The 23,516-nt window shown below is 40.4% G+C and overlaps 1 protein-coding gene across 4 annotated transcripts in view; it reads right to left on the bottom strand.

The window, feature by feature from the left end:
• The window catches only part of LOC129703893 (poly [ADP-ribose] polymerase tankyrase-2-like), a 70,352-nt gene that overhangs the window by 6,750 nt on the left and 40,086 nt on the right, over positions 1-23,516 (bottom strand). For all 4 annotated transcript variants that reach the window (XM_055646583.1, XM_055646582.1, XM_055646584.1 and 1 more), the window contains 15 exons: positions 21,855-21,946; positions 21,673-21,751; positions 20,927-21,098; positions 20,114-20,190; positions 17,151-17,296; positions 16,311-16,476; positions 13,532-13,751; positions 10,042-10,151; positions 8,679-8,867; positions 6,893-7,148; positions 6,144-6,226; positions 5,004-5,124; positions 3,368-3,465; positions 3,197-3,271; positions 3,010-3,115 (listed from right to left, as the gene is read on the bottom strand). In XM_055646583.1, coding sequence (XP_055502558.1) covers positions 3,010-3,115; positions 3,197-3,271; positions 3,368-3,465; positions 5,004-5,124; positions 6,144-6,226; positions 6,893-7,148; positions 8,679-8,867; positions 10,042-10,151; positions 13,532-13,751; positions 16,311-16,476; positions 17,151-17,296; positions 20,114-20,190; positions 20,927-21,098; positions 21,673-21,751; positions 21,855-21,946 — 1,990 coding nt within the window. The remainder of the gene's footprint in view (positions 1-3,009; positions 3,116-3,196; positions 3,272-3,367; positions 3,466-5,003; positions 5,125-6,143; positions 6,227-6,892; positions 7,149-8,678; positions 8,868-10,041; positions 10,152-13,531; positions 13,752-16,310; positions 16,477-17,150; positions 17,297-20,113; positions 20,191-20,926; positions 21,099-21,672; positions 21,752-21,854; positions 21,947-23,516) is intronic.

Raw genomic sequence — 23,516 nt, 5'->3', positions numbered from 1 at the left:
CCCATCGAAATGCTGGAGTCAGACTCGAGGGCGGAATCCTCCTCAGACTGAGAATCAAGGACATTGTCGATCCTTTGGAGATTATTCAGCACCTGGCGAGGTGGCTGAGCCACGTTCCCACGGGAACGGCACATGGACGAGAAATGGTTAAGCTTTCTGCAAAAGTTACAGGCTTTTCCGATCGCAGGACAAACAGCCTGTGGCAAGTGACCATATCCACAATTAGAGCACTTTCTGGCACCCTGGGGGCGGGGGACAAACTGGGGGCGAAACTGAGGTCTGGAATTACTGGGTGCCCTTCGTGGCACGAACACAGTAGCCACAGCGACGGTGCTGTTCCCAGAACCTCTCTCTCCACTGGCCGGAGCAACGACCTCAGCTAGCCTGCAGGCATGCACAGCTTCATTTAGAGTGAGATCAGGTTTCCGCATTAAATCAGTTCGCAGCTTTTGATCAAGCATTCCATTAACTAGAATGTCCCGCGTGAGCTCGTCACGTAACTCACCAAAACGACATCGCTGCGACAGGTGGCGGAGGTCTGCAATGAAACATTCCACCGGCTCCCCAGGCTGCTGCCTGCGGGAGAACAAACGTGTTCTTTCCAAGATACGATTTGAAGGCAGGTCACAGATTTCAGTGAATTTTCTCAGGAGACAGATTGGGTCGTCAGGAGACTCCGCTTGCTCGACAACCTGGCCAGCTGCGTCCAGGACTGCTGGACGGTAGTCAAAGTGCCGAGCCCTCCTCATGGCATCCGGACCAGCGAGATTCAGCAGCAAAGATGCTCTGAGAGCAGGAGAGTCATTGTGGTGAGCGATGTTCACATAATGGTTGTAGTCCATAACAAACGTCTCCCATCGCTCCGCTATGTCAGCATCGAAAACTAACGGGGAAGGCTTGCGACACGACGAAGCCATCCTTGCACACACTTACAAGACAAATGAATAAAAAAAACCCGATAAACAGAGGCGCAGATTTACACTGGCTGACACCATGTAAAGGAAGCTAGACGTTGTCCATAGTCCTTTAGCTAGATCTTTATTTAAACACTAATAACACACGTTCCAGTACTAACCACATCTGGTCTACACACGTACTGGAACCTAACAGGGAGGGAACATGCAGAGACTACAGTTATACTATAGAATGTGGGAGGGTCAATATGCTAATGAGGTAGTTACATATATGGTTGCATGCATAACCATCTACAACATATACCCTGTTGCTCTTACTTAGCATGATTAGAGAATCCGTCCCTCCATCAGAGGCAACCCTGGTGGAAAGGATTCCCTAAATTAGTGGAGACTCGCCACAATTTTAAGCTCCCATGCAAACCTCTAACATTGGGGCACAGTTGAAAAACCAAGTAGACACAACTGTGGAACACCAAGGTTTGCACAGAAACCATTAAGTGGACAGATGTCAACAACTATGTTGGGATCTGCCAATATTTCCTTGCAAAAGTCAAGGCCAACACCGCGGAGATAAAATCCGGAGTCTCAAATATTTCCATAAGTGTCTTTTTTACAATACTGGCGAGTTTTGACGAACAAGATTAAATATTCACTTTTTTACACCAATGCACTGTTCGTAACAAAAATCTACCTATCATGAGAAACCTTATAAATAGCAGATATAAATTAGATAACTTCAAGACCGAAAGTCAAAAACCTTTTTCCTAAAAGACAAATTTTCTTCGTTTTCCCACCAAAAGTGTGACATTAAAAACTCTGCCATATTTAGTCATGAATATTTAATTTATAAACTTCATATGGCCCCTCATACATATACATTTTGATAATGATCTAGGGAAATATCTTCATCAATACCAGGAGAAAAATACAGTAACATAAAGTTAGTACAGTACAGTAAAGATCCCGTAACGGTCATTGTGCTTGGTGTCCATTGTCACAACGACTGTTATCGGGGGCGGTACCTCCATAAGTTAAATCACAGAGTCTCCAAACCTCTAAAGCTTTTCGAACACCCAACGAAGTATCCAATGGTAGTAGTGATCTTTGGGCAAGTTAATTATTTTTACTTATTTTCCAATTTAATATATCAAAAACATTGTGGTGTCAAAAACGCAACGACCGTATACGATATATTGTCCGACTTATTAAAATTAATAAAAAAACATTTTTTACATAAATCAGTCATCAAAACTAAGAAACTGAGGCAATTTTCAAGTTGGCAACACACTGTCTCTTATTTACCTGTCATATGGACCCAAGTTGCTAACCTCATTCCTTCGTGTCAACTTCGGGTAGCTCCGCAACGACCGTTACGGAGACATTTTACATACAAAAATAATCAGCTCAAATCAAATCATCTGATGAATCATCGGCCATCGATATAGCTCAAATCCACAAGGTAATATCCCGTTTAGATTGCATTGGTGAAAATGCGAACTAAACAGGATCGTTAATAATGTAACGTTTGTTTTCTGGGACACCAAATCTTTCAGTGTCCGCTGCAACGTACGTTTGTGTGTATGATGTGTAACACGCATTGTGGTGTCACACTCAGAAGGATGCAGTATTCTACTACATGATCATGTGGATGAAGTGGAAACGGTATTTGCAATTTTATTGTTCCTTGCGATATTCATAAACATAGAAAGGAATAAGAAATACATGCACTGACTGGGCCAACCAGGTCACTGATGGACACCACGCGACAACTGTTACACAAAATGTATTTGTGTATTCTGATGCCATTTTCAGAAACTTGCCATCAATATGCTATCTTTTCTTAAATTTGTTGCTGATACTATGTTAGTCTTGAAGGGTTTGTCAACTTTATTGAAGGAATTTGAAATATAACCCCATTTGTCACATTTTTGGGTGCTGTATTGTACAAAGACACATATTTAAGAATATATCTGTTGATTTTCAGATAGAGGAGAAGGACTAGTAAGAAGTAGATGTGTTCCGGAAGTAAACTACAAGGAGGAAGAACTGCTCAGTAAACAAAAACAATACAGGCTTCCAGTACCAACTTACTTACCATGAAACAACATTCTTTCATTTGAATGGCTGTGATTTTCTTCAGATACTTCTTTTCTTCGATGTGTATATCTCTCCCAAAGTCTTTTATTGCACACCCTTTGAATCTGAAATCATTTTTTGTTGAGTTACTTCTTTCAATAAATAACACATAATACTGAGAGAAAATCAAAATTGATAAAGCAGACCTTCAAGAAATTGTATTTATTGAAGACTCCTCCGGAATGGCCGCCATCCCGATGTTCTCTCACGGTACTTTGCATCTATAACATGTTCATAAATTATTAAATTACCAGAGAAAGGCATTGCAGATTAAGTATACTGCATATTTTAAGTACCACATAAAGTAAAATTGGCACCTCTTCCTCCACAGATTGGAACTCCTTATCCACCGGTAACAAATCAATCAGAATTGTACCACTGTTGGAATTGTTTAAAGTTAGATATGGGTTGATGCCTACATTTTAAAGAAAATGAATCAATTACTTTTATCGCTTTATGTACTGTCTCCAAATCGTATTTCTTTTAGCATTACAGTCCATTCTTAACTTAGTATTACTCAACTCAAACTATCTTATTTTTTTGTACTTTGTTGCAGTTATCACACTTAGTCCAAAGTATTGAATCATTTCAGTTTATTTGCACATTAGCAGTGCATCATAATTAAACATGATTATAGCAAAAGGCAAGCCTGCAAAGCCTAAACAAAGGACAAGGGCACTGCTTAGAAATTGAAAGATATCCAAAATTGCCACTGGAGAAATCACCAGCTAATAAGGGCTGATGCACAAGGAAACCCTTCTTTTGGGTGCTCCAGTGGAAATAGCACAAGACAGAGTGTGGCTGTGAGGTTGAGGTATCAGGATGAGAACCAGTTACTCCACTGCGGGGCATTGCGAAGGTGATGACGGTGATGAATTATGTCAGCAGCTTACTGAGTGGGTTTGTGGGAAGAGATCAGATTAAGACATGAATGGTACTGTGGCAGGGGGATCAGACGGCTTGAGATTTGGGCAAGGGTCAAAAACTGGTGAAGTGGGAAGAAAGTGGAGAGGAATGATATGTGGGGCCTGAAGGAGAGCTGGGTCTGCATAATATTTAACAGGGGCTCGCCCAAACTGGTTTCAAAGTGTCAGACTGTGTAGAAGAACATTTACGAAGAACTGAAGCAGGAATCAAATGCCATTAAGGTTTGATTCCACAATAAAGCCAAGACCCTTCTTCAGACTTGAACGTCACCCATTCCTTCTTTCCAGCGATGCTGCCTGTCCCGCTAAGTTACTCCAGCTTTTTGTGACTATCTTCGGTTTAAACCAGCACCTGCAGTTCCTTCCTAGACATATCCTTCTAAATTGTATTCGCTGGAATTTAGAAGGCTGAGGGGATCTTATAGAAACATAAAATTCTTAGAGGATTGGACAGGAGAGATGTAGAAAAAATGTTCCCGATGTTGGGGAGTCCAGAACCAGGGGTCAGTCTATGAATATGAGGTGGCCATTTAGGCTGAGATGAGGAAAAACTTTTTCACCTAGAGAAGTTTGAATCTGTAGAATTCTCTGCCACAGAAGGCAGTGGAGTCCAATTCACTGGATGTTTTCAAGAGAGTTAGATTTAGCTCTTAGGGCTAAGGGAATCAAAGGATATGGGGAAAAAGCCAGAATGGGGTACTAGATTTTGGATGATCAGCCATGATCATATTGAATGGTGGTGCTGGCTCGAAGGGTCGAATGGCCGGCTCCCGCATCTATTTTCTGTTTCTATGTAATAAATCAGTCATGGACAAAGAAAAATAACAGACCTTGTAAAGGTTTAGAGCAAGTTTCTGATTTCCCATTATCTTATTTAGCATTTGTTGCAAAAATGCAGCACAATGCAATGCAACTTTAGTTCTACAAACAATTGTCATTCTGAAGTACTAAAGTATTAACTAAGTGACTTCTTTGGACATTATTAATGACCAAGTACTAATAGATTGAATACAAGCAAATGCTTCACCTTGCTGTACGGCTAAAAGACGTTCAACACCTTTGATGATTTTATGTCGATGTCCGTAAGCATTTATTCCAATTTCTTTTAGTTCTTTATGACCCATTTCAACCAATACATCCAGTGTGATCTGGAGAAGATTTTGAAATCAGTTATCCACAAACAGTATTAAAAGGCAAAGCTATTAAAGTAGTATAATCCTAAATCAACTAAATGCAATGAAGATTATCAAACTGATTGGAATTTGCAAACCTAACACTGCAAATAAGTTGAAGATTTCATTTTTCCTGGTTAGAAGATCATCAAAATGTAATAGGTTCTCCCGATATGAGCTACTCTATATGGGTGAAAGCAAGTGTAGACTAAACTTGCGCTCTGTTTGCCAAACAAACTGGAGCTCCCAGTTGCTAACAATGTATCTCCGCTTCCCATGCCGACCTACCTGCCCTCAGCCTCCTCCAATGCCAGAGTGAGACACCATGCAAACTATAAATGACTACGGGTGGCTTGATTGTAATCATGTATAGTCCTTCCGCTGACTGGACAGCACGCAACAAGAAGCTTTTCACTGTACCTCAGTACACGTGACTATAAACAAAGCTAAACTAAACTATGTGCTGCTACCTTCAGCAAGTTATGAACTTGGACTGAGAGATCACTCCGAACATCAATGCTATTGATGGTCTAGCTATTAACTGTATACTCGCTCCTTAAATTCAACTTATGAAAATGCATCACCTAATCCTTATTTGGATTAAACGCCAACTGCCATTTCTCTGCTAATTTCTGCAACTTGTCTATATCTCGCTGTATTTTCTTACAGCATTCCTCACTATCTGCAGCCCCTTCCAATTTTGGTTCAGTCAGCAAATTTACTCATCTACAAGTATATGTATACGTATCACAAACAGCAGAGGCCCCTGCACAGATCCCTGCAGACCTCCACTGGTCACAGCCCTATACTTCTTAAACTTTATGGTTGATCTGCACACCCGTAATCCTCCCGCACTTATTTAACATACCTATATTCTCAAGGAAGACACAAAAAAATGCCAGTTTGGCATTAGATTCAGATAAAGACGATTACTAGGTCTTCAACGACAAACAATGAAGCAATTACTGAGAACATACACAAATCTGTAAACATACCTGTTCTTTTTCAAAAATATCACACAGATGTTCCAGGCCCAAATTCCTCAAAAACTGATTAATAGTCATGTGTATTCCAGGAACTTTAATGGAAAAAAAAAATCCAATAATGAGTAAACTATTGAATTAATATCTTCAAAGACATTATATGTGTTGTCATCTTTGGACAGTCAATTTGTATTTAAAGCATATCATTTCTTACATCTCCATTACAAAGTATTTGCTCATTTTCAATTGACACGATCTTTACTCAAATATAAAGATGTGTAGTTTAAGAGTTAAATTTCTAGATCCAGGAGAGAACCATTTTGATGGAAAAATTGAATACATTTATTTTGTTTTAACTGAATAACGGAGGTTCCGTATTGTTTAAATTTGTGATTTTCCTTTCAAAAGATGCCTATCATTTTGCATTTCAACCAGTTCCAAAAATATTTTCAGGCCAGATATGGTAATTTATTTTACAAAACTCGTTAATAAATAATCTATACTGCAAGCAAACTGCTCAAAAGTGTTTTAAAATCATAGATTGCTAAACAATTGTTTTAAAATCTGGATAGGGTTAGAGGAAATTAAAAAATGTATTTATGTTTTAGATAAGACAAGCTAGGGATATTGCCTGCACACAACTGTCAGTTTAAAGAAGCTTTTACCGTTACTTATGCACCTGTTCCTCGGAAAAATAACCAGGGTGTCACAAGGATTTATTCATTATTAACACAGCTCTATAACAATAAAAAATCCCTTACTTTCTTTTTTCTCTAAGTTACTGATTTCTTCTGCACCACACATGCTACCACTGGAAGCCAGCTCACAGAAGCCACTTGATAGATTGTCTAGATTACATGCAGCAGATGGATTTCCTGTATTTGATGGAATAGAAGGCAGAGACGCGGCTGTTTGTCCTGCTGCTTGTGAAGCATTGATAATAGCATGGGGCTTGTAGCAAGATGGCAATACAGAAGGAGGCATTGCAGCCATCAGCAAAGCTCGGACATCGTCTGCCTGTATAAGAAGATTGTTATTTGTATTTAAAAAAAAAAATATTTCCTCAGAACATTATTCAATTAAAATACAAACTTTCCCAAAATGAAAATTTCAGGTTTTAATTTTATTAAAAGACACAGTACACCTTATTGACCTGACAGTCACTATTGTAAACATAAGCACAGAAGATAACTATTTTGACATCCAGAAAATATATCCTTCAGGAATTGACCATATTTCTATCAATATTTTGTTACAACAAATTAAGATATCCTTTTTTTAAAAATTGAAGTTTATTTCTTGTTTAAAGGTTACACCAGCAACTGCTTTTAAAATATTTGCTCAAGAGAAAACAATAACTACAGGTTGAACACTGATTTTCCAGCAACTGATGATCCACCCACCCCTATAATCTGGACAAAATTACCAGTTTAATGGAAATTCCGTGAGCAGCCACAAATGGCTTTGCGAGTGGCAAGAGCTCTCTCTGGTCATGTCCCTCTCCTGTCTCCCCAGCCATTTAGAACACCTGCTTCGAACCCCTCTCCCGACTCACAAGGCACCAGCAAGCCCTTCTTCACCCACTGAAAGGACACAAAGTGCTAGAGTAATTCAGCAGGTCAGCATCTCTGGAGAACATGGATAGGTGACATTGGGACCCTTCCTCAGACCGATTTAGTCAGCTGAGTTACTCCAGCACTTTGTGTTGTTTCACTTTAAAACTAAGCGTTGATGCTGCTGGTCTGCACCAGCGAACCCTGCTTCACCGGTGACACGGCTGTTATTACAGCTCACCATTTCCTTGCTGTCTCCTCCCCTTCCTCAGCCCCCCTGCTGTCTCCTCCCATCCCCCAGCCTTCGGGTACTACTCCTCCTTTTCCCTTTCTTGTCCCCACCCACCCCCACCCCCGATCAGTCTGAAGAAGGGTTTTGGCCCGAAACGTTGCCCTATTTCCTTCGCTCCATAGATGCTGCTGCACCCGCTGAGTTTCTCCAGCTTTTTTGTGTAACCTTCGATTCTCCAGCATCTGCAGTTCCCTCTGAAATACATTTTATATTTGTTGTATTTACGTTTCTGGCACTCTATAGTGCTTTAGAAAAACAGGAGGGGTGTCATTAATGGGCTAGTGGTGTATTGTCATATCATTATCACTTGACGTCTGGTGGTCCAAAAAAACAGATAATCCAAAAAGGCTTTGGAACAGAGGATGCCACAAAATTGGTCTTCAACCTGTACTATAAATCAGTTTAATACTAGTAAACTATTGATAAAGTTTTGTATAATAAATTTTTTGTCTCTTCCCCAGAAACATGTTACATAATTAAGGTTGGGTAAAATAAATCTTGCAATCCATTCTTGTATTAACACATTCACAAAGTTTCAGTCTTCCATTAAAATGCAAGAATGTACGTACGTAATCTGATTTAAAGTGCAAAAAGTTATAATGCAAATTAATTAAAAAAAATTAATGTCAATTTTAAACTTAATAAATGTCACAATTCTAAAATGGATCAGATTGGATCATTTTATTTCAGTAGAATACCTACAGTGATGAGATCTAATGGAGTTTGTCCTTCCTGGTTTCTCATAGTGGGGTCAGCTCCATGAGCAAGCAATAGGGTGCATAATTGTGTCCTCCCTTTCTGGGCTGCTTCATGAAGGGGAGTGAAAGCCCATTTGTCTGTTGCATTTACACATGCATTATATCTTATCAATAATGCTGCAACATCCACATGCTGGAACAAAAATACACGCATAAATTACTGAGCTGTAACAAGTACTGCATTTGGACGATATTATCACTGGCAGGCAAATGGATCCTCAGTCCACCTGCCCAACCGAACAAGATCCTGCTCTAATCTTTAACAACCATCTTTGCAATCTATAATACCACCTACTTTAGTGTCATCTGCAAACCTAGTAATCATTTCTTGTACGTCCAAATCATTAATATTGATCACAAACAGTGATGGGGCCTACAGTGAATCCCGAGGCACAGACATCCACTTCGCAAAACAACCCTTCCATCCTCTGCTTCCTTGCATGAAGCCAATTTTCTATCCAGTCGGCGACCTCTCCTTGGGCGTGCCACGCGATCTAAGCTCGCCTTTAGCCCCATGCGATTTCAATGATAGGTTTGTTCAATTGAATATCTCTTTAAGAATTATTGGAGCAGCTCATCTGCCAGCCACCACCATTTCCAATGGACACAATTATGTTTTGCCAAAGTTAATAATTGGTGCTTAAGTGGACCATGACATCATTTTCCCTGACTGCTCTAGTGGATTCCATACAGAGTCCAATGGGAAACACCAATTTCCCCATAAAGCTCTGGCTAGGCAACTGTTTAAAACTTGAATTTTGGTCCATTGTCAGACAGTTGATATCTGGAATCTGTCAACATATCCCTGCCTACCAGAAATTTCTTTCCAAACTGCATTACCTCACACTTGGGATAAAATTCCACCTGTCACCACTAACTTTCCAGTTGATCCATAGACATATACTAAGACAACAATCTTAGTTATCACCACTCTACCAATTTTACTGTCACCTGCAAACATAGTAATGAGTTTGTTTTAGTTAGGTTTCTTGCCCATAAACCATCCTAGAAAATAAGGTAGTCCCAATAAATAAATCAGGGACAGGTAAATACATGATGATCTTGTGTCAGGGTATATATTAGAATCCAGAGATTAACAAATCACAATTCTTAACCATGTTTAGAGAAGCTTAATCAAAATAATATAGATAAAAATCAGAAAGGGAGGGAGATTCTGACCATCTATCTTGAAGTAACATTACATCTACAACAGTAGATATATTTAGCTCCTTCAGAAGCAATTGACAGAAACATTTCCTGTTATCAAAAGCGCAAATGGATTTATACAGCACTATATTCCATCTTACCCCATATGAAGCAGCATTATGTAAAGGTATCAATCCACCTTTATCCTGAGCATTCACATCTGCACCATGCTGCAGCAGATATTCTGCAACTTCTAAATTGTTATAACCAGCTGTTAAAACATAATCACAAGTTATAACCAAAAGATAAAGTCACCACACTGCCGAATACTGGTATTTGAAATAGCAAGTTGAACAGCTTCAAACAAAATTATAGACATTTTTTCAAATATTCCTCAGTGTTGATTGGTACAATCAATTTTTAAACTGAATATAGGATTATGCACAAAACTTGGATCTTCAGGGTCGAGTGGGGGGGGGGGGGGGGGGATGTGTTAAAATAACATACCATACATTCATTTCAGAATTTACCATTGGCCCATTCCAGAAAATAGTCTTAAACTTTAATTTTTCGAGGTCAAAAATGACAAATGGCAGTAAGAGCCCTCTGGTCTAGGCTAGTTCATTAGAATCTAGAGACACAAGAAGCTGCAGATACTGGAATCTTGAGCAATCCTGCTGCAGGGAAGGACAAAGTGCAGGAATAGTTCAGCGGGTTAGGCAACATCCCTGGAAAACATGGATAGGTGACGTTTTGGGTTGGAACCCTTCTGCAGGATCTCAGTCCGTCAGGCAGTATATGTGGAGGGAATGGACAGATGAGATTTTAGGGTCAGGATACTTCAGTCTGAACTGGGGGCCTGATTAAAACATCATCTGTCCATTCCTTCCACAGATGCTGCCTGACCTGCTCAGTTCCCCCAGCAGTTTGTGCTTGGCTCATTTGAATATACCACTGTTGTATATTCCAACTACAATGGCAATCCTATTTACTCAGCACTCTGAACGGAGCACAATATCTGAAGATATTTTAAGGAATTATTAAACATCAGGGAATATTGGAGTCAGTGACTAAAGCTTGATCATAAAGTGGAGTCCAAGGAGAAACTTGAAGAAGGAGACAGAAAGATTTAGAGGGATTACAAGCACTTAGGATCTTAGCTGCTGAAGATATGGTTGTCAACTAACGGTAAATATATTTGGAAACAAATAGAATAGGTAATATTACTAGGGCACAGACACATTCTGAAGCTCACAGTACAAACATGGCATTGAAGTAAAAGATAAAATCTTGCAACGTCAATGGTTAACTGCTTTGTACAATTATTAAATAGAAAATTATCACTTCAATTTGTACAATGTATAAATCTCCAATCTATGTGTAGACAATCCACTGAACATGGGAACCTCAACACTTGTAGACTAGACTTGTGCAGTTTTAAATTATTTACTCCAATGGATGGAAAAATATGCAGCATGTTTCTCACTGCTATTATGTATTCTGTAAATTGGCCATGGTTAAAATTCTGCTTTGATTCCATTTCATAACCGATAAGTAGATGCCTGGGAATGATTAAAAACAATTTAAATTTGGAAGATTAAGATGTAAAGTTGAATATTCAACTGTTGCCAGAACCTCAAGATGTGATTACAATGGTAAATAAGTTAGAGAAAATTGTGGGGTTTTGAACTTTGGCCATATTTCAACCTTGATTATTAACAGCTTCAGGAGTTGCCATCATGAGTCGAGCATCGAGGCTGAACAATATTCGCTTAAATGGATAATCAGTTTCCTCTTGATATGTTAAAGTTAACAGATTCCTATGCTTGGGTTAGGCACTTAAAATTGCTCGTAAATGGATAACTGTACAACACTGCTACAAGAGCCTTGAAATGAAGCCAAGGCCTTGTTCCCAATAGTCAGGAACTTTAACCCAGCCAACCTCAAGAGTGTACTACAATACATTAAACACGTTTACTATTCGACCGGAGGCCCAAGCTCCCTTGACCATTGTTACACAACCATCAAAAGATGCTTACCACTCCATCCTCTGGCCGCATTTTGGAAAATGTGACTATCTGGCTGTGCTTCTAATTTCTTGCTTATCAGAAAGTTGTACAGTGCTGGTCTGAGGAAATAGATGAGATCTTTCGTGACTGCTTTGAGTCGGTGAACTGCACCATATTCAAGGACACTGCAGCTGATCTAATTGAGTATGCCACTGCCATTGCAGACTGCCATTGTTAATGTGTAGAGTGCATGCCAAGACAATACAAGTGTTCCCCAACCGGAAAATATGCATCCTTTCCCAGGTGAAGTCCAAGCCTTCGGTCTTCAAGTCAAATTATCCCAAGTTATCAAATGGTTTACAACTTCTGCAAAGCCATCAGAGGTTAGGTAAGGTAAGGGGGAGATACAGCAGTACCTGGGTGTCCTTGTGCACCAGTCACTGAAAGTTGCCGTGCAGGCACAGCACGCAGTGAAGAAAGCTAATGGAATGTTGGCCTTCATCACAAGAAGATTTCAGCATAGGAGTAAAGAGGTTCTTCTGCAGTTGTATAGGGTTCTGGTAAGACCACATCTGCAGTATTGTGTACAGTTTTGGTCTCCTAATTTGAGGAAGGACATCCTTGTGATTGAGGCAGTGCAGCGAAGGTTCACAAGATTGATCCCTGGGATGACGGGACTGTCATATGAGGAAAGATTGAAAAGACTAGGCTTGTATTCACTGGAGTTTAGAAGGATGAGAGGGGATCTTATAGAAACATATAAAAATATAAAAGGACTGGACAAGCTAGATGCAGGAAAAATGTTCCCTATGTTGGGCGAGTCCAGAACCAGGGGCCACAGTCTTAGTATAAAGGGGAGGCCATTTAAGACTGAGATGAGAAAAAACGTTTTCACCCAGAGAATTGTGAATTTATGGAATTCCCTGCCACAGAGGTCAGTGGAGGCCAAATCACTGGATGGATTTAAGAGAGTTAGATAGAGCTCTAGGGGCTAGTGGAATCAAGGGATATGGGGAGAAGGCAGGCACGGGTTATTGATTGGGGATGATCAGCCATGATCACATGAATGGCGGTGCTGGCTCGAAGGGCCAAATAGCCTACTCCTGCATTTATTGCCTATTGTAGAGGTGTACCTTTGTTATGGACTTAATCACTCCCGAGTGCATTGAGCTACATATTCCCTGCCTCATGAATCTGGGTTTTTTTCCCAATACATTTCTCACTGGATTTATCAATGATTTATATTACACTTAATTCGATTTGAGACTCCATCCTGGTTTGTTCTTGATTTCTCTTTAAATGGCCAAAGTACAGACTATTGCCAGAAGGTGATCTTAGTAGAAATTATTGACTAACAATATCAAAAACTGATGGCTTAATTTTCAAAACTTTTGTCAGGTCGTCTAAAATAGATTACCTAGCATCCTGTATTCTGGTATTAAAAAATCTAACAGGATCAATATGGTGACAATGAGAAGCTTAAAAGTAACTTTAAAGGAAAAAAGTCTAATGTGCATTGTTCTTCAAATTTAAATACCCAGATATTTTGCATATTCCGAGTTCAAGACGGTTAAAAATACATGCAATATACTATATGCATACTATATGCATAAAATAAAATATAGATTTAACAAAATCAGACCTGCTAAATGCAAGGGTGTTGAATGTCTTCCCTGGGTATCTCTGCAGTTAACATTCTCTATTATGCATAATTTCTTCACCCTGGCCATGCACCCCTTCTTTGCAGCATCAAGTAAGGCAGCATCGCCACTCAGGAGGTCTTGTATGTCAATGTCTCCATCCTTTATTAGATCTAATGCTGTATTTCCATCCCGGTTCTTCTTGGTTGGATCAGCGCCATGCTAGAATTTAGTTTGAATAAATAATGAATACATTTGCCAATATTATTCACTTCATTTGCATAAATATACAACTATCAGTTGGACCCCAGGACTAGATGGTCTGAGCTGTAGGGAGAGGTTGGGTAGGCTAGGACTCCTTGGAGTGCAGGGGGATGAGGGGTGATCTTATAGAGGTGTATAAAATCATGCGAGGAATAGATCGGGTAGATGCACAGAGACTCTTGCCCAAAGTAGGTGAATCGAGGAACAGAGAACATAGATTTAAGGTGAATGGGAATAGATTATACCTGAGGGGTAACTTTTTCACACAAAGGATGGTGGGTGTATGGAATAAGCTGCCAGATGAGGTAATTGAGGCAGGGACGTTTAAGAAACAGTTAGACAGGTACATGGATAGGATTGGTTTGAAGGAATATGGACCAATCATGGGCAGGTGGGACTAATGTAGCTGGGACATGTTGGTCAGTGTGGGCAAGTTGGGCCTGTTTCCACACTGTATCACTCTATGACTCACACAAATCACACTATTTTAATTTGCTTTTTTGTTTCCTCATTGATTTTCTCACCACACTACTACAATGAAATCCCCAAAAAAGGGTTAAGGGCCTGTCCCACTAACGCGACTTTTCAACAACTGTCTTCGACCTTCAAGCTCGAGGGCACTCGCCTGAAAAACCTCGAGCTGGATCGACCGTCAGTGATGAAACCGTGAGCTGGATCGACTGACCGCACACACGCACAAACACATCGCAAAGGTGGGGGGCCAGGGAAGCCGCGAGCGCTGCCTGAAATTCACACCCGCGATGAACAGGAAGGGAAAAGGCGACTGGCACAGTGTACGTACGGTAAGTCCTTTAGAGAGCGCGGGGGAGAAAAGGTGGAGAAAAGGGGGAGGGGGAAAATAAGTGAAGACATTTTTAAGAAGCCAGCCAAATTTTATTAAAGCTTAGCAGGCATTTAACATTACCGATCAGTTTTCCTTGGTTCTGAAAAATCCAATGAGCCAATTAAAATGCCCGGTCAGCAAAGGAGATGCCTATGGCTACCTCGACTGCCTATAACGACATAGCGACACCACTCCACTGCACTACGAGTTCAAAAGTACCATGCCGACCAATTTTTACTCGCGGAAAATTTTTCAGCATGCTGAAAAGTTTTCCTTGACCAAACTGAGGCTGCAAGTATGTGGGAACTTCCCTCGAGCATGAAGGAGAGTTACAGTGACCTCCTAAGACCACGTGTAAACCATGCTACGAGTTTGAGTCGAGCGCAAACTCTTCTAAACTCGCAAATTAGGTCCCCGCAGTGGGACAGGCACTTTAGGGTTACTATATTTTGAATGAGATGTTAAAAGTCTGGTCCCACTGCCTGAGGAATCACTATATTTATGAGACATTTATATAGGTAAATAAATGGGTAAGTCCTGGAACAATACAGACCTACTGCAGGCAAATGGAGTTAGTGTCAATCAGCATAGATGTGGAAGCAAAAGGACTACTTTCTGTGCTGTACAACTAAAAATTACTTGAGTTTTGTTTTTGAACAATGCAGTTGAATTTCAAGTTTATGTACAGAACCACAAACAAACATGCCTTTGGTGTTATGCTGACAGCAACAAAATGTCAACACTCATCTTCCCTTTCACTCAATCACGAGCTTAACTTTTGCTGTTCTCAGATGTCAACTTGTTGTCGGGTGTGGCCCTGATGCTAAATGATCGGACTGAATGTCATATGATGGGGAAGAACAAGCCCTGCTACAAAAAGGCCCAAGTATAAATTGACAGCTGGCAAAACCATGCCCCAGGAAAAATAATCAAATCAAATTACTGTTCAACATGTTAAAAACAAAACCCCACAGGAACATTACAGTATCTGTTCAAAAACTGAAGGTTACCACATGCTGATCCTGCTCTCTTATAGCTATTTATTTTTCTTTCAAATGAGTGGACTGGCATGCAATCCAATGTCAGAGTGCAGTCAGGAAATCACTGCTGGATATAGAGATTTCCACACTCCTGCAGAAGTCTGCATCTGTCTAATACTGATGGATGACCAAATGCCTGCAATTTGGCCAAGAACTGCTGTCAACCTTTGCAAGATCCAGCCTTACGAGTTTTGCTCTGAGAATTGGAATTTTCAAATCTGAAACAATACAGTAACCTGAAAGGGGAATGTGCAAATTGGACAACCAGCTGAATATCATTTTGTGACCAACTAAAGAGTTATTACTTAGACACAACTTGTAACTCAATTGTATACAAATCTGTGAAAAGCAAGATAAAATACAAAGAAACCAACCTAAAATCTCCAATACTAAATAAAACCCAAAGGAATGTCTCTTCAATGTAAATGTATTTTTAGTTGAGAACAGCCAGCCACTAATCTAAATCCCACATTTCAGCAAGATATCGTCATAGCCCAGTTCCAAGAAGATTTCAGACAGATATGTCCTGATTTCCACATTTAACTATTCAAATGACAAAACTTGCCAGATTTAATAAAGTCTCAAGTAATATTTCTACAGGGAAATTCAAGCCATTTGAATAGACTAACTTACTATTAACAGAAGTTTACAAATTTCATATTTTCCCTTGGCAGCAGCTTCATGTAAAGGAGTAAACTTCCACAAATCAGCTACGTTAACCACTGCACCATGTTTAATCAGCAGCTCTGCCACTTCATAATGTCCATACGAGCATGCATTGTGCAATGGAACCAAACCTCTGAAAGAGATAAAAAGGACAAAATAGTGAAATGAGAAACAGAGGTCTAGAATTTTAAGGAATTAATATAATTCTCATCAAAACGTCCAAATACATTGAGCAATTTCAAACAAGTAAAGTTTAACAAAAAGGTAATTGTGAACATTGTGAATTCACAATACAGCTGGCCGAGTGTCCCCCCCGATACATGTAATCTTTGTATCAGAAATTGAAAATGATCGATCACTCCTTTTGAAGTTAAACAAAACATCCTGCTAGATTAACTAAGAGAAGTGTGAGGAGAAATTGGACAGGCAGCATCGCTGGAGAGAAGGAATGGATGATGTTTCGGGTCGAAATCCTTATTCAGACTGGACCAGTATGAAGAAGGGTCTCGACCTGAAACGTCACCCATTCCTTCTTTCCAGAGATGCTGCCTGTCCTACTCCAGCTTTTTGTTTCTATCTTCAGTTTAAACCAGGATCTGCAGTTCCTTCTTACATATAAGGAGAAACGATTTGGTATTACAAAAATATTAAAGCTGGTCCCTCGAGCAATTACAATCACAATTTCACATTTCAACTGATAAATTTTCTGTCAACTTTTATGACAAACTAATTAAATTATGCATTTATTGTCGATTGTTTAGGAAACCATTTCCAATAAAATGGAGAGCCACAGAAATTAAATATTACCCTTTGTCTTTGGCATGAACGTCAGCACCATTTTCTAACAAATATTCCACGATAGATACACGGTTGTAACCAGCTGCAAAGTGGAGTGGGGTAGACTGGCGGCCTTCTACATCTCTGCAGTTTACATTCTGATGAGTGCATATTTTCTGAAATGAAAAGTATCTTTATTCATGCAAACAGTTTTGATTCCCCAAGGACTTGCAAAGGGCAAGAATCCGCAACCAACACTCTACAAAGCCTAGAAGCTGGAAATGTAGTTGCGACACCAATTGGAAGAACACTTCCAGGGGCATTTGATCCCAAGAACCTTGTGCTATGCTTACACATCTCAATCCCACCCTACAGTCTTTCTAAACTGTTGTTCAATCTCGTCTGAAAATGAATCAAGTTGATTTGATATAATATTATTTGCTTCAATGGTCTTTTTTTCCTCCATGCTTTATGACTTTTTGACACTTCAGCTGCGTCATTTGGGGAAAAAAAAATCTTTGTTTTTGAAACATTTTTGATTAGATAATCAACATTCCCGATCTGCCACATTACCTCAATGAAGTTTAAACTATTTATCAAACAACTTGACTACTTTCATAGAAACGTAGACATAGATAAATAGGTGCAGAGGTAAGCCATTCGGCCCTTCGAGCCAACATTCAATATGATCATGGCTGATCATCTAAAATCAGTACCCCGTTCCTGCTTTCTCCCCATATCCCTTGATTCTGTTAAATCTAACTCTCTCTTGAAAACATCCAGTGAATTGGCCTCCACTGCTTTCTGTGGCAGAGAATTCCACAGATTCACAACTCTCTGGGTGAAGAAGTTTTTCCTCATCTCAATCCTAAATGGCCTACCCCTTATTCTTAAACTGTGACCCCTGGTTCTGGACTCCCCTAACATCAGGAACAATTTTCCTGCATGTAGCCTGCCCAATCCTTTAGGGATTTTATATGTTTCTATAAGATCCCTTCTCATCCTTCTAAATTCCAGAGTATACAAGCCCAGTCGACCATTGTTTCATCATATGCGAGTCCCACCATCCCGGAAATTAACCTGGTGAACCTATGCTGCACTCCCTCAATAGTAATGATGTTCTTCCTCGTATTAGGAGACCACAATTGCACACAATATTTCAGGTGCAGTCTCAACAGGGCCCTGTACAACTGCAGCAGGACCTCCTTGCTCCTAAACTCAAATCCTTTCGCTATGAAGGCCAACATGCCATAAGAAACATAGAAAATAGGTGCAGGAGTAGTCCATTCGACCATTCAATATGATCAACATGATCATGGCTGATCATCCAACTCAGTATCCTGTACCTGCTTTCTCTCCATACCCCCGAACCCTTTAGCCACAAGGGCCACATCTAACTCCCTCTTAAATATAGCCAATGAACTGGCCTCAACTACATTCTGTGGCAGAGAATTCCAGAGATTCACCATTCTCCGTGTAAAAAATGTTTTTCTCATCTCAGTCCTAAACTAATTCCCCTTTATCCTTAAACTATGACCCCTTGTTCTGGACTTCCCCAACATCGGGAACAATCCTCATGCATCTGCCTGCCCAACCCCTCCCTCAATCTTCTAAATTCGAGCAAGTGCAAGCCGAGTCTATCCAGTCTTACTTCATGTGAAGATTAGCTTTCTTCACTGTCTGCTGGACCTGCATGCTTACTTTCAGTGACTGACGCGCAAGCACACCCAGGTCCCGTTGCACCTCCCCTTCTCCTAATCTAATTCAGATAATAATCTGCCTTCCTGTTCTTGCCACCAAAGTCCCATTTATCCACATTATACTGCATCTGCCATGCATCTTCCCACTCTTTGCTCTGGGGATGACATTGAAAGATTTAGATTGAACCCCGATACGTATGGACAATAACCTCAACATCTTTTTTAACAACAGACTACATTATCCTAAACATAACATCTTCACCCCTTAACTATGGAAGTTAGGATGTTATTTCACAATTGTACAATACATTGGCGATGCCACTTTTAGGATATTGTGTTCAGTTTTGGTCATCCTGCTACAGACAAGAAGTTGTTAAACTGGAAAGAATGCAGCGAGATGTGTAGGAAGGAACTGCAGATGCTGGTTTAAACCAAAGGTTGACACAAAAAGCTGGGGTAACTCAGCGGGTCAGACAACATCTCTGGAGAAAAGGAATAGGTGACGTTTCGGGGTGAGATCCCTCCTTCAGATGTTTTATGAGAATGTTATCAGGACTTTATGGCCCGAGTTACAGGCAGAGGTTGGGCAGGTTAGGACTATATTCCTTGGAGCGCAGGAGGATGTAGGATGATCTAAGAGGTCTACAAGATTATGAGGGGAATAGAGTAAAATAATGTGTGCATCTACCCCGAATCAAGAATCAGAGATCATAGGTTTTAGGTATAAGGGGGGGGGTGGGAGATTCCAACCTTCACGTGGTCCGCCCTGTTTCGACGAATGCAATCAACCTGGCGTGCACAATCAAGTAAGATCAAATAGAACAAGTTATCCTGCAACTTTAGGCTGTGCACGCCATACGCAAGAAGAAGAAGGTATAAGGGGAACGATTTAGTAGGAACCAATGGGGAATCTTTTTCCACACAGGAAATGGATACATGAAATGAGTTGAAAGAAGAGGAAGAAGAGGCAGATACTATACCAACATTTCAATGACATTGGGACAGGAACATGGATAGGAAAGGTTCAGAGGGATATGGGCCAAATGCAGGCAGATGGGGATCACTGTAGATGGGGAATCTTGATCAGCATGGGCAATTTGGGCTGAAGGGACTATTTCCATGCTGTACGACCATGACCTGGGAGTTTTTTCCTCCTCGTTGATTTTAATAACATTTAAAGCATCAAAATGAGATTCATATGTGACCTAATAGCTAGGTTTCACAGGTTCAAAACGTTTATTGTGCTAGCAACAACAAAAAGGGCTGAATTACTGGGGGCAAAACAAAAATTACCTTGACAACATCCAAGTCTCCACTTTTGGATGCTTCCAATAGCTGTCTATCAGAAGCACAATTTCCAACCATGGCACCTATTTGGGAAGAAAGGACAAAATGGTATAAAACATTTCTAAAAATAAGCACAGGCTCTGTTCAAAACACTGCCCATTGGCTTTGCTTCAACTCTGTACTATTGAACAATCTGTATTATGAAACATGTGGAGGCAGATAAAAATAATAATTGGTAGCAGTGATGATGCTGGGCTGGGGAAAGGGAATGATGATGGGTAGCGAGTTAGCTGTTCACATCTGAGTGAACAAAGCGGAAAGTTACAGATGACATAAAAATAATGTCGGGTTTAGCCTGTGAGGTTGATAAAGGGAGCTCTGAACATTCGAAAGTGCAGGAACTCTGGATAAGGATTTGGTCATTTTCAGAGGGGAAGGCAGAGGGAAGTCGCAAATCAGGAGGATCATAAAGTCTCTTCAAGATAATGGGGCTGAATGACTGAAGCATGAGCACGTTTTTCTGTGTTAAGAGAGGAAATTGTGATTGGTGGGAAATAGGTATAGAAGAAGTATTTGGACAGATGAAGTTTTTGGTCTTGCCACTGATCTTGTCTACATTGCTCCCACCACCCATCCCTAATACATTAAAAAAAAGATAATACTGCTGACATTAATCAGATTGCCACGAACAACTACAGATAAGGGAGTCCCTTTTTCTGAAGGCAGGGAACCAACTATCAGGATATTTGACAAAACAGACAGGCAATGGCATTGAAAGATTGGAACACAGAACAGAACCCATGAACTAAATGTTTCTACCTTGTAAAATCTGCTGCACACTTTCATTACCCATCTGTGATGCAGTGAAACCGTGAAGAGATATTATTAATGAATCAGATCCAGAAGCCAGCAAAAAGCGACATGTGTGATGATGGCCACAGCGAGCAGCCCTGTGTAAAGGTGTCTGACCAAGACTGTCCAGGGCATTCACCTATTAATCATAATGAATGCATGAATACTTTATTGTCACATGTGACAAGTAACAGTGAAATTCTTTGCTTGCATTCCCAAGGTGTGCAAATAGTCCCCACATAAAGGGCGCTTTTCAAAGTATCCACGGCGTCCCCCTTTGTTCTGCAACCTTCCCTCCCCCTCCCTCACGCTGGATCGCCGTTGCTCTTCCCCCTCCCTCACGGCGGTCCCCCCACGCCGGGTCCTCCTTTGTTCCATCCCTCGGCAGCTGCGTCCACACTTCCTGGTGGTCCGTCCTCGTCCGTCGGTCGGCACCATCATCGACCGCCGCACCGACCTCTCCACTATCACTGACGGGTCCTCCCAAGATGCCTCAGTGGTGCCCGACCCAGGCCCCAGCCACGGGCTCCGTCGAATGTTATACGATGATTCACAGAACTCACTTTCAACAAAGTCTGCTTAGACCAAGTGGTACAAATTTCAGAACCCCAACCTGCTTATGCATCATGTGAATGACATAAACATTACAAAAGTCATATGATAAATCATAATTATATTATACACAAAACTTATGGTATAGAAAAGGTACATACCTTTGCATCATTTTTGATGAGTATTTCAATTATATCATTATGGGCCTTTTCTGATGCCACATGGAGGGGTGTCATGAGGCTAAAATAATAGTTTAGAGATACGTTGAAGAACATGTAAATACATACATACAAATCTTACAACATGTAAAAATGTCAACGTAAAACTTTCCAAATCATCTTACTCTTTTGTCTTTTCATCAACATTAGCTCCTTTTCTTAATAGTAGCTCAGCCACCTGTTTTCGTTTTGGATATGGAGATGCAGCAGCAAAATGCTATAAGGTTAAAAGATTCCATTACATAGAATATTTGTATATTCAAACCACCTAGTCAAGATATGGACAAATGAAGAAAGCTACATTTGTAGATTTATTCGATTTTTAGAGTACACATGAAGCACGTTGGTATCCACAAAATTATTACAAACAACTTTCCTACAATAACTGCGGATGTCAAACCAAATAAAAATTAAAAAACTGTTAAACTCCATTTCTAAATAATAATTCAACCAAGATAAATAACGTTTAATAAAACTTTTAGTTTCAAATAGCATAAAAATCAAGCTAGGATAGTGCAGAAGTAATGTCTTAATTTTTTTAATGGGTCACAAGGTTATGATTAAAAGGTGGCATTATATAATTTTACATCAGTTTGAAAGCAAGGGGTTCCATCCCCCCCCCCCCATAATTTAATTAAATCATTAATTGAATTAAAAGTGGCTTCAACAAAGGTTTAATTTTTGAACAAAATTATGAGCATCTTGGCTTACTTCAATAAAAATATTTCCCTCTTAGCATGCATGGCTTTGCTAACCAGCTATGATTACGGTCACATTTGCTCAATAGCCCTAAAGACTAAAGGTTAAGATTTTTATGCTTTTTAAATATCCTGAATAGCTTAATATATTTAGAAACATAGAAAATAGGTGCAGGAGGCGGCCATTCGGCCCTTCGAGCAAGAACCGCCATTCATTGTGATAATGGCTGATCGTCCCCAATCAATAACCCATGCCTGCCTTCTCCCCATATCCCTTGATTCCACTAGCCCCTAGAGCTCTATCTAACTCTCTCTTATATCCATCTAGTGATTTGGCCTCCATTGCCCTCTGTGGCAGGGAATTCCACAAATTCACAACTGGGTGAAAAGGTTTGGCCTCCCCTTTATTCTAAGACTGTGGCCCCTGGTTCTGGACTCGCCCAACATTGGGAACATTTTTCCTGCATTTATAATTTTTCCTGCATTTATAATTTTATATGTTTCTATCAGATATCCCCCCATCCTTCTAAACTCCAGTGAATACAAGCCTAGTCTTTTCAATCTTTCCTCATATGACGGTCCCGCCATCCCAGGGATCAATTTCGTGAACCTATGCTGCACTGCCTCAATCACAAGGATGTCCATCCTCAAATTAGGAGACCAAAACGGGACACAATACTCCAGATGCGGTCTTAACAGAACCCTATACAACTGCAGAAGAACCTCTTTACTCCTATACTGTCCTCTTGTTATGAAGGCCAACATTCCATTAGCTTTCTTCTCTGCATGCTGTACCTGCACGCCAACTTTCAGTGACCGGTGTACAAGGACACCCAGGTCTTGCTGAATCTTCCCCTTGCCTAACCTAACCCCATTGAGATAATAATCTGCCCCTTTGTTTTTGCCGCCAAAGTGGATAACGTCACATTTATCTTTATTATACTGCATCTGCCACGCACCTGCCCACTCACTCAACCTGTCCAGGTCACCGTGCAACCTCCTAACATCCTCTTCACAGTTCACACTGCCACCCAGCTTTGTGTCATCTGCAAACTTGCTAGTGTTGCTCCTTATTCCCGCTTCCAAATC

Source organism: Leucoraja erinacea, chromosome 15 (genome assembly GCF_028641065.1).
Source record: "Leucoraja erinacea ecotype New England chromosome 15, Leri_hhj_1, whole genome shotgun sequence".
Classification (NCBI taxonomy): domain Eukaryota; kingdom Metazoa; phylum Chordata; class Chondrichthyes; order Rajiformes; family Rajidae; genus Leucoraja; species Leucoraja erinaceus.
Note: the sequence above shows the minus strand (reverse complement) of the source record. Positions and strands in the feature narration are given on the sequence as shown.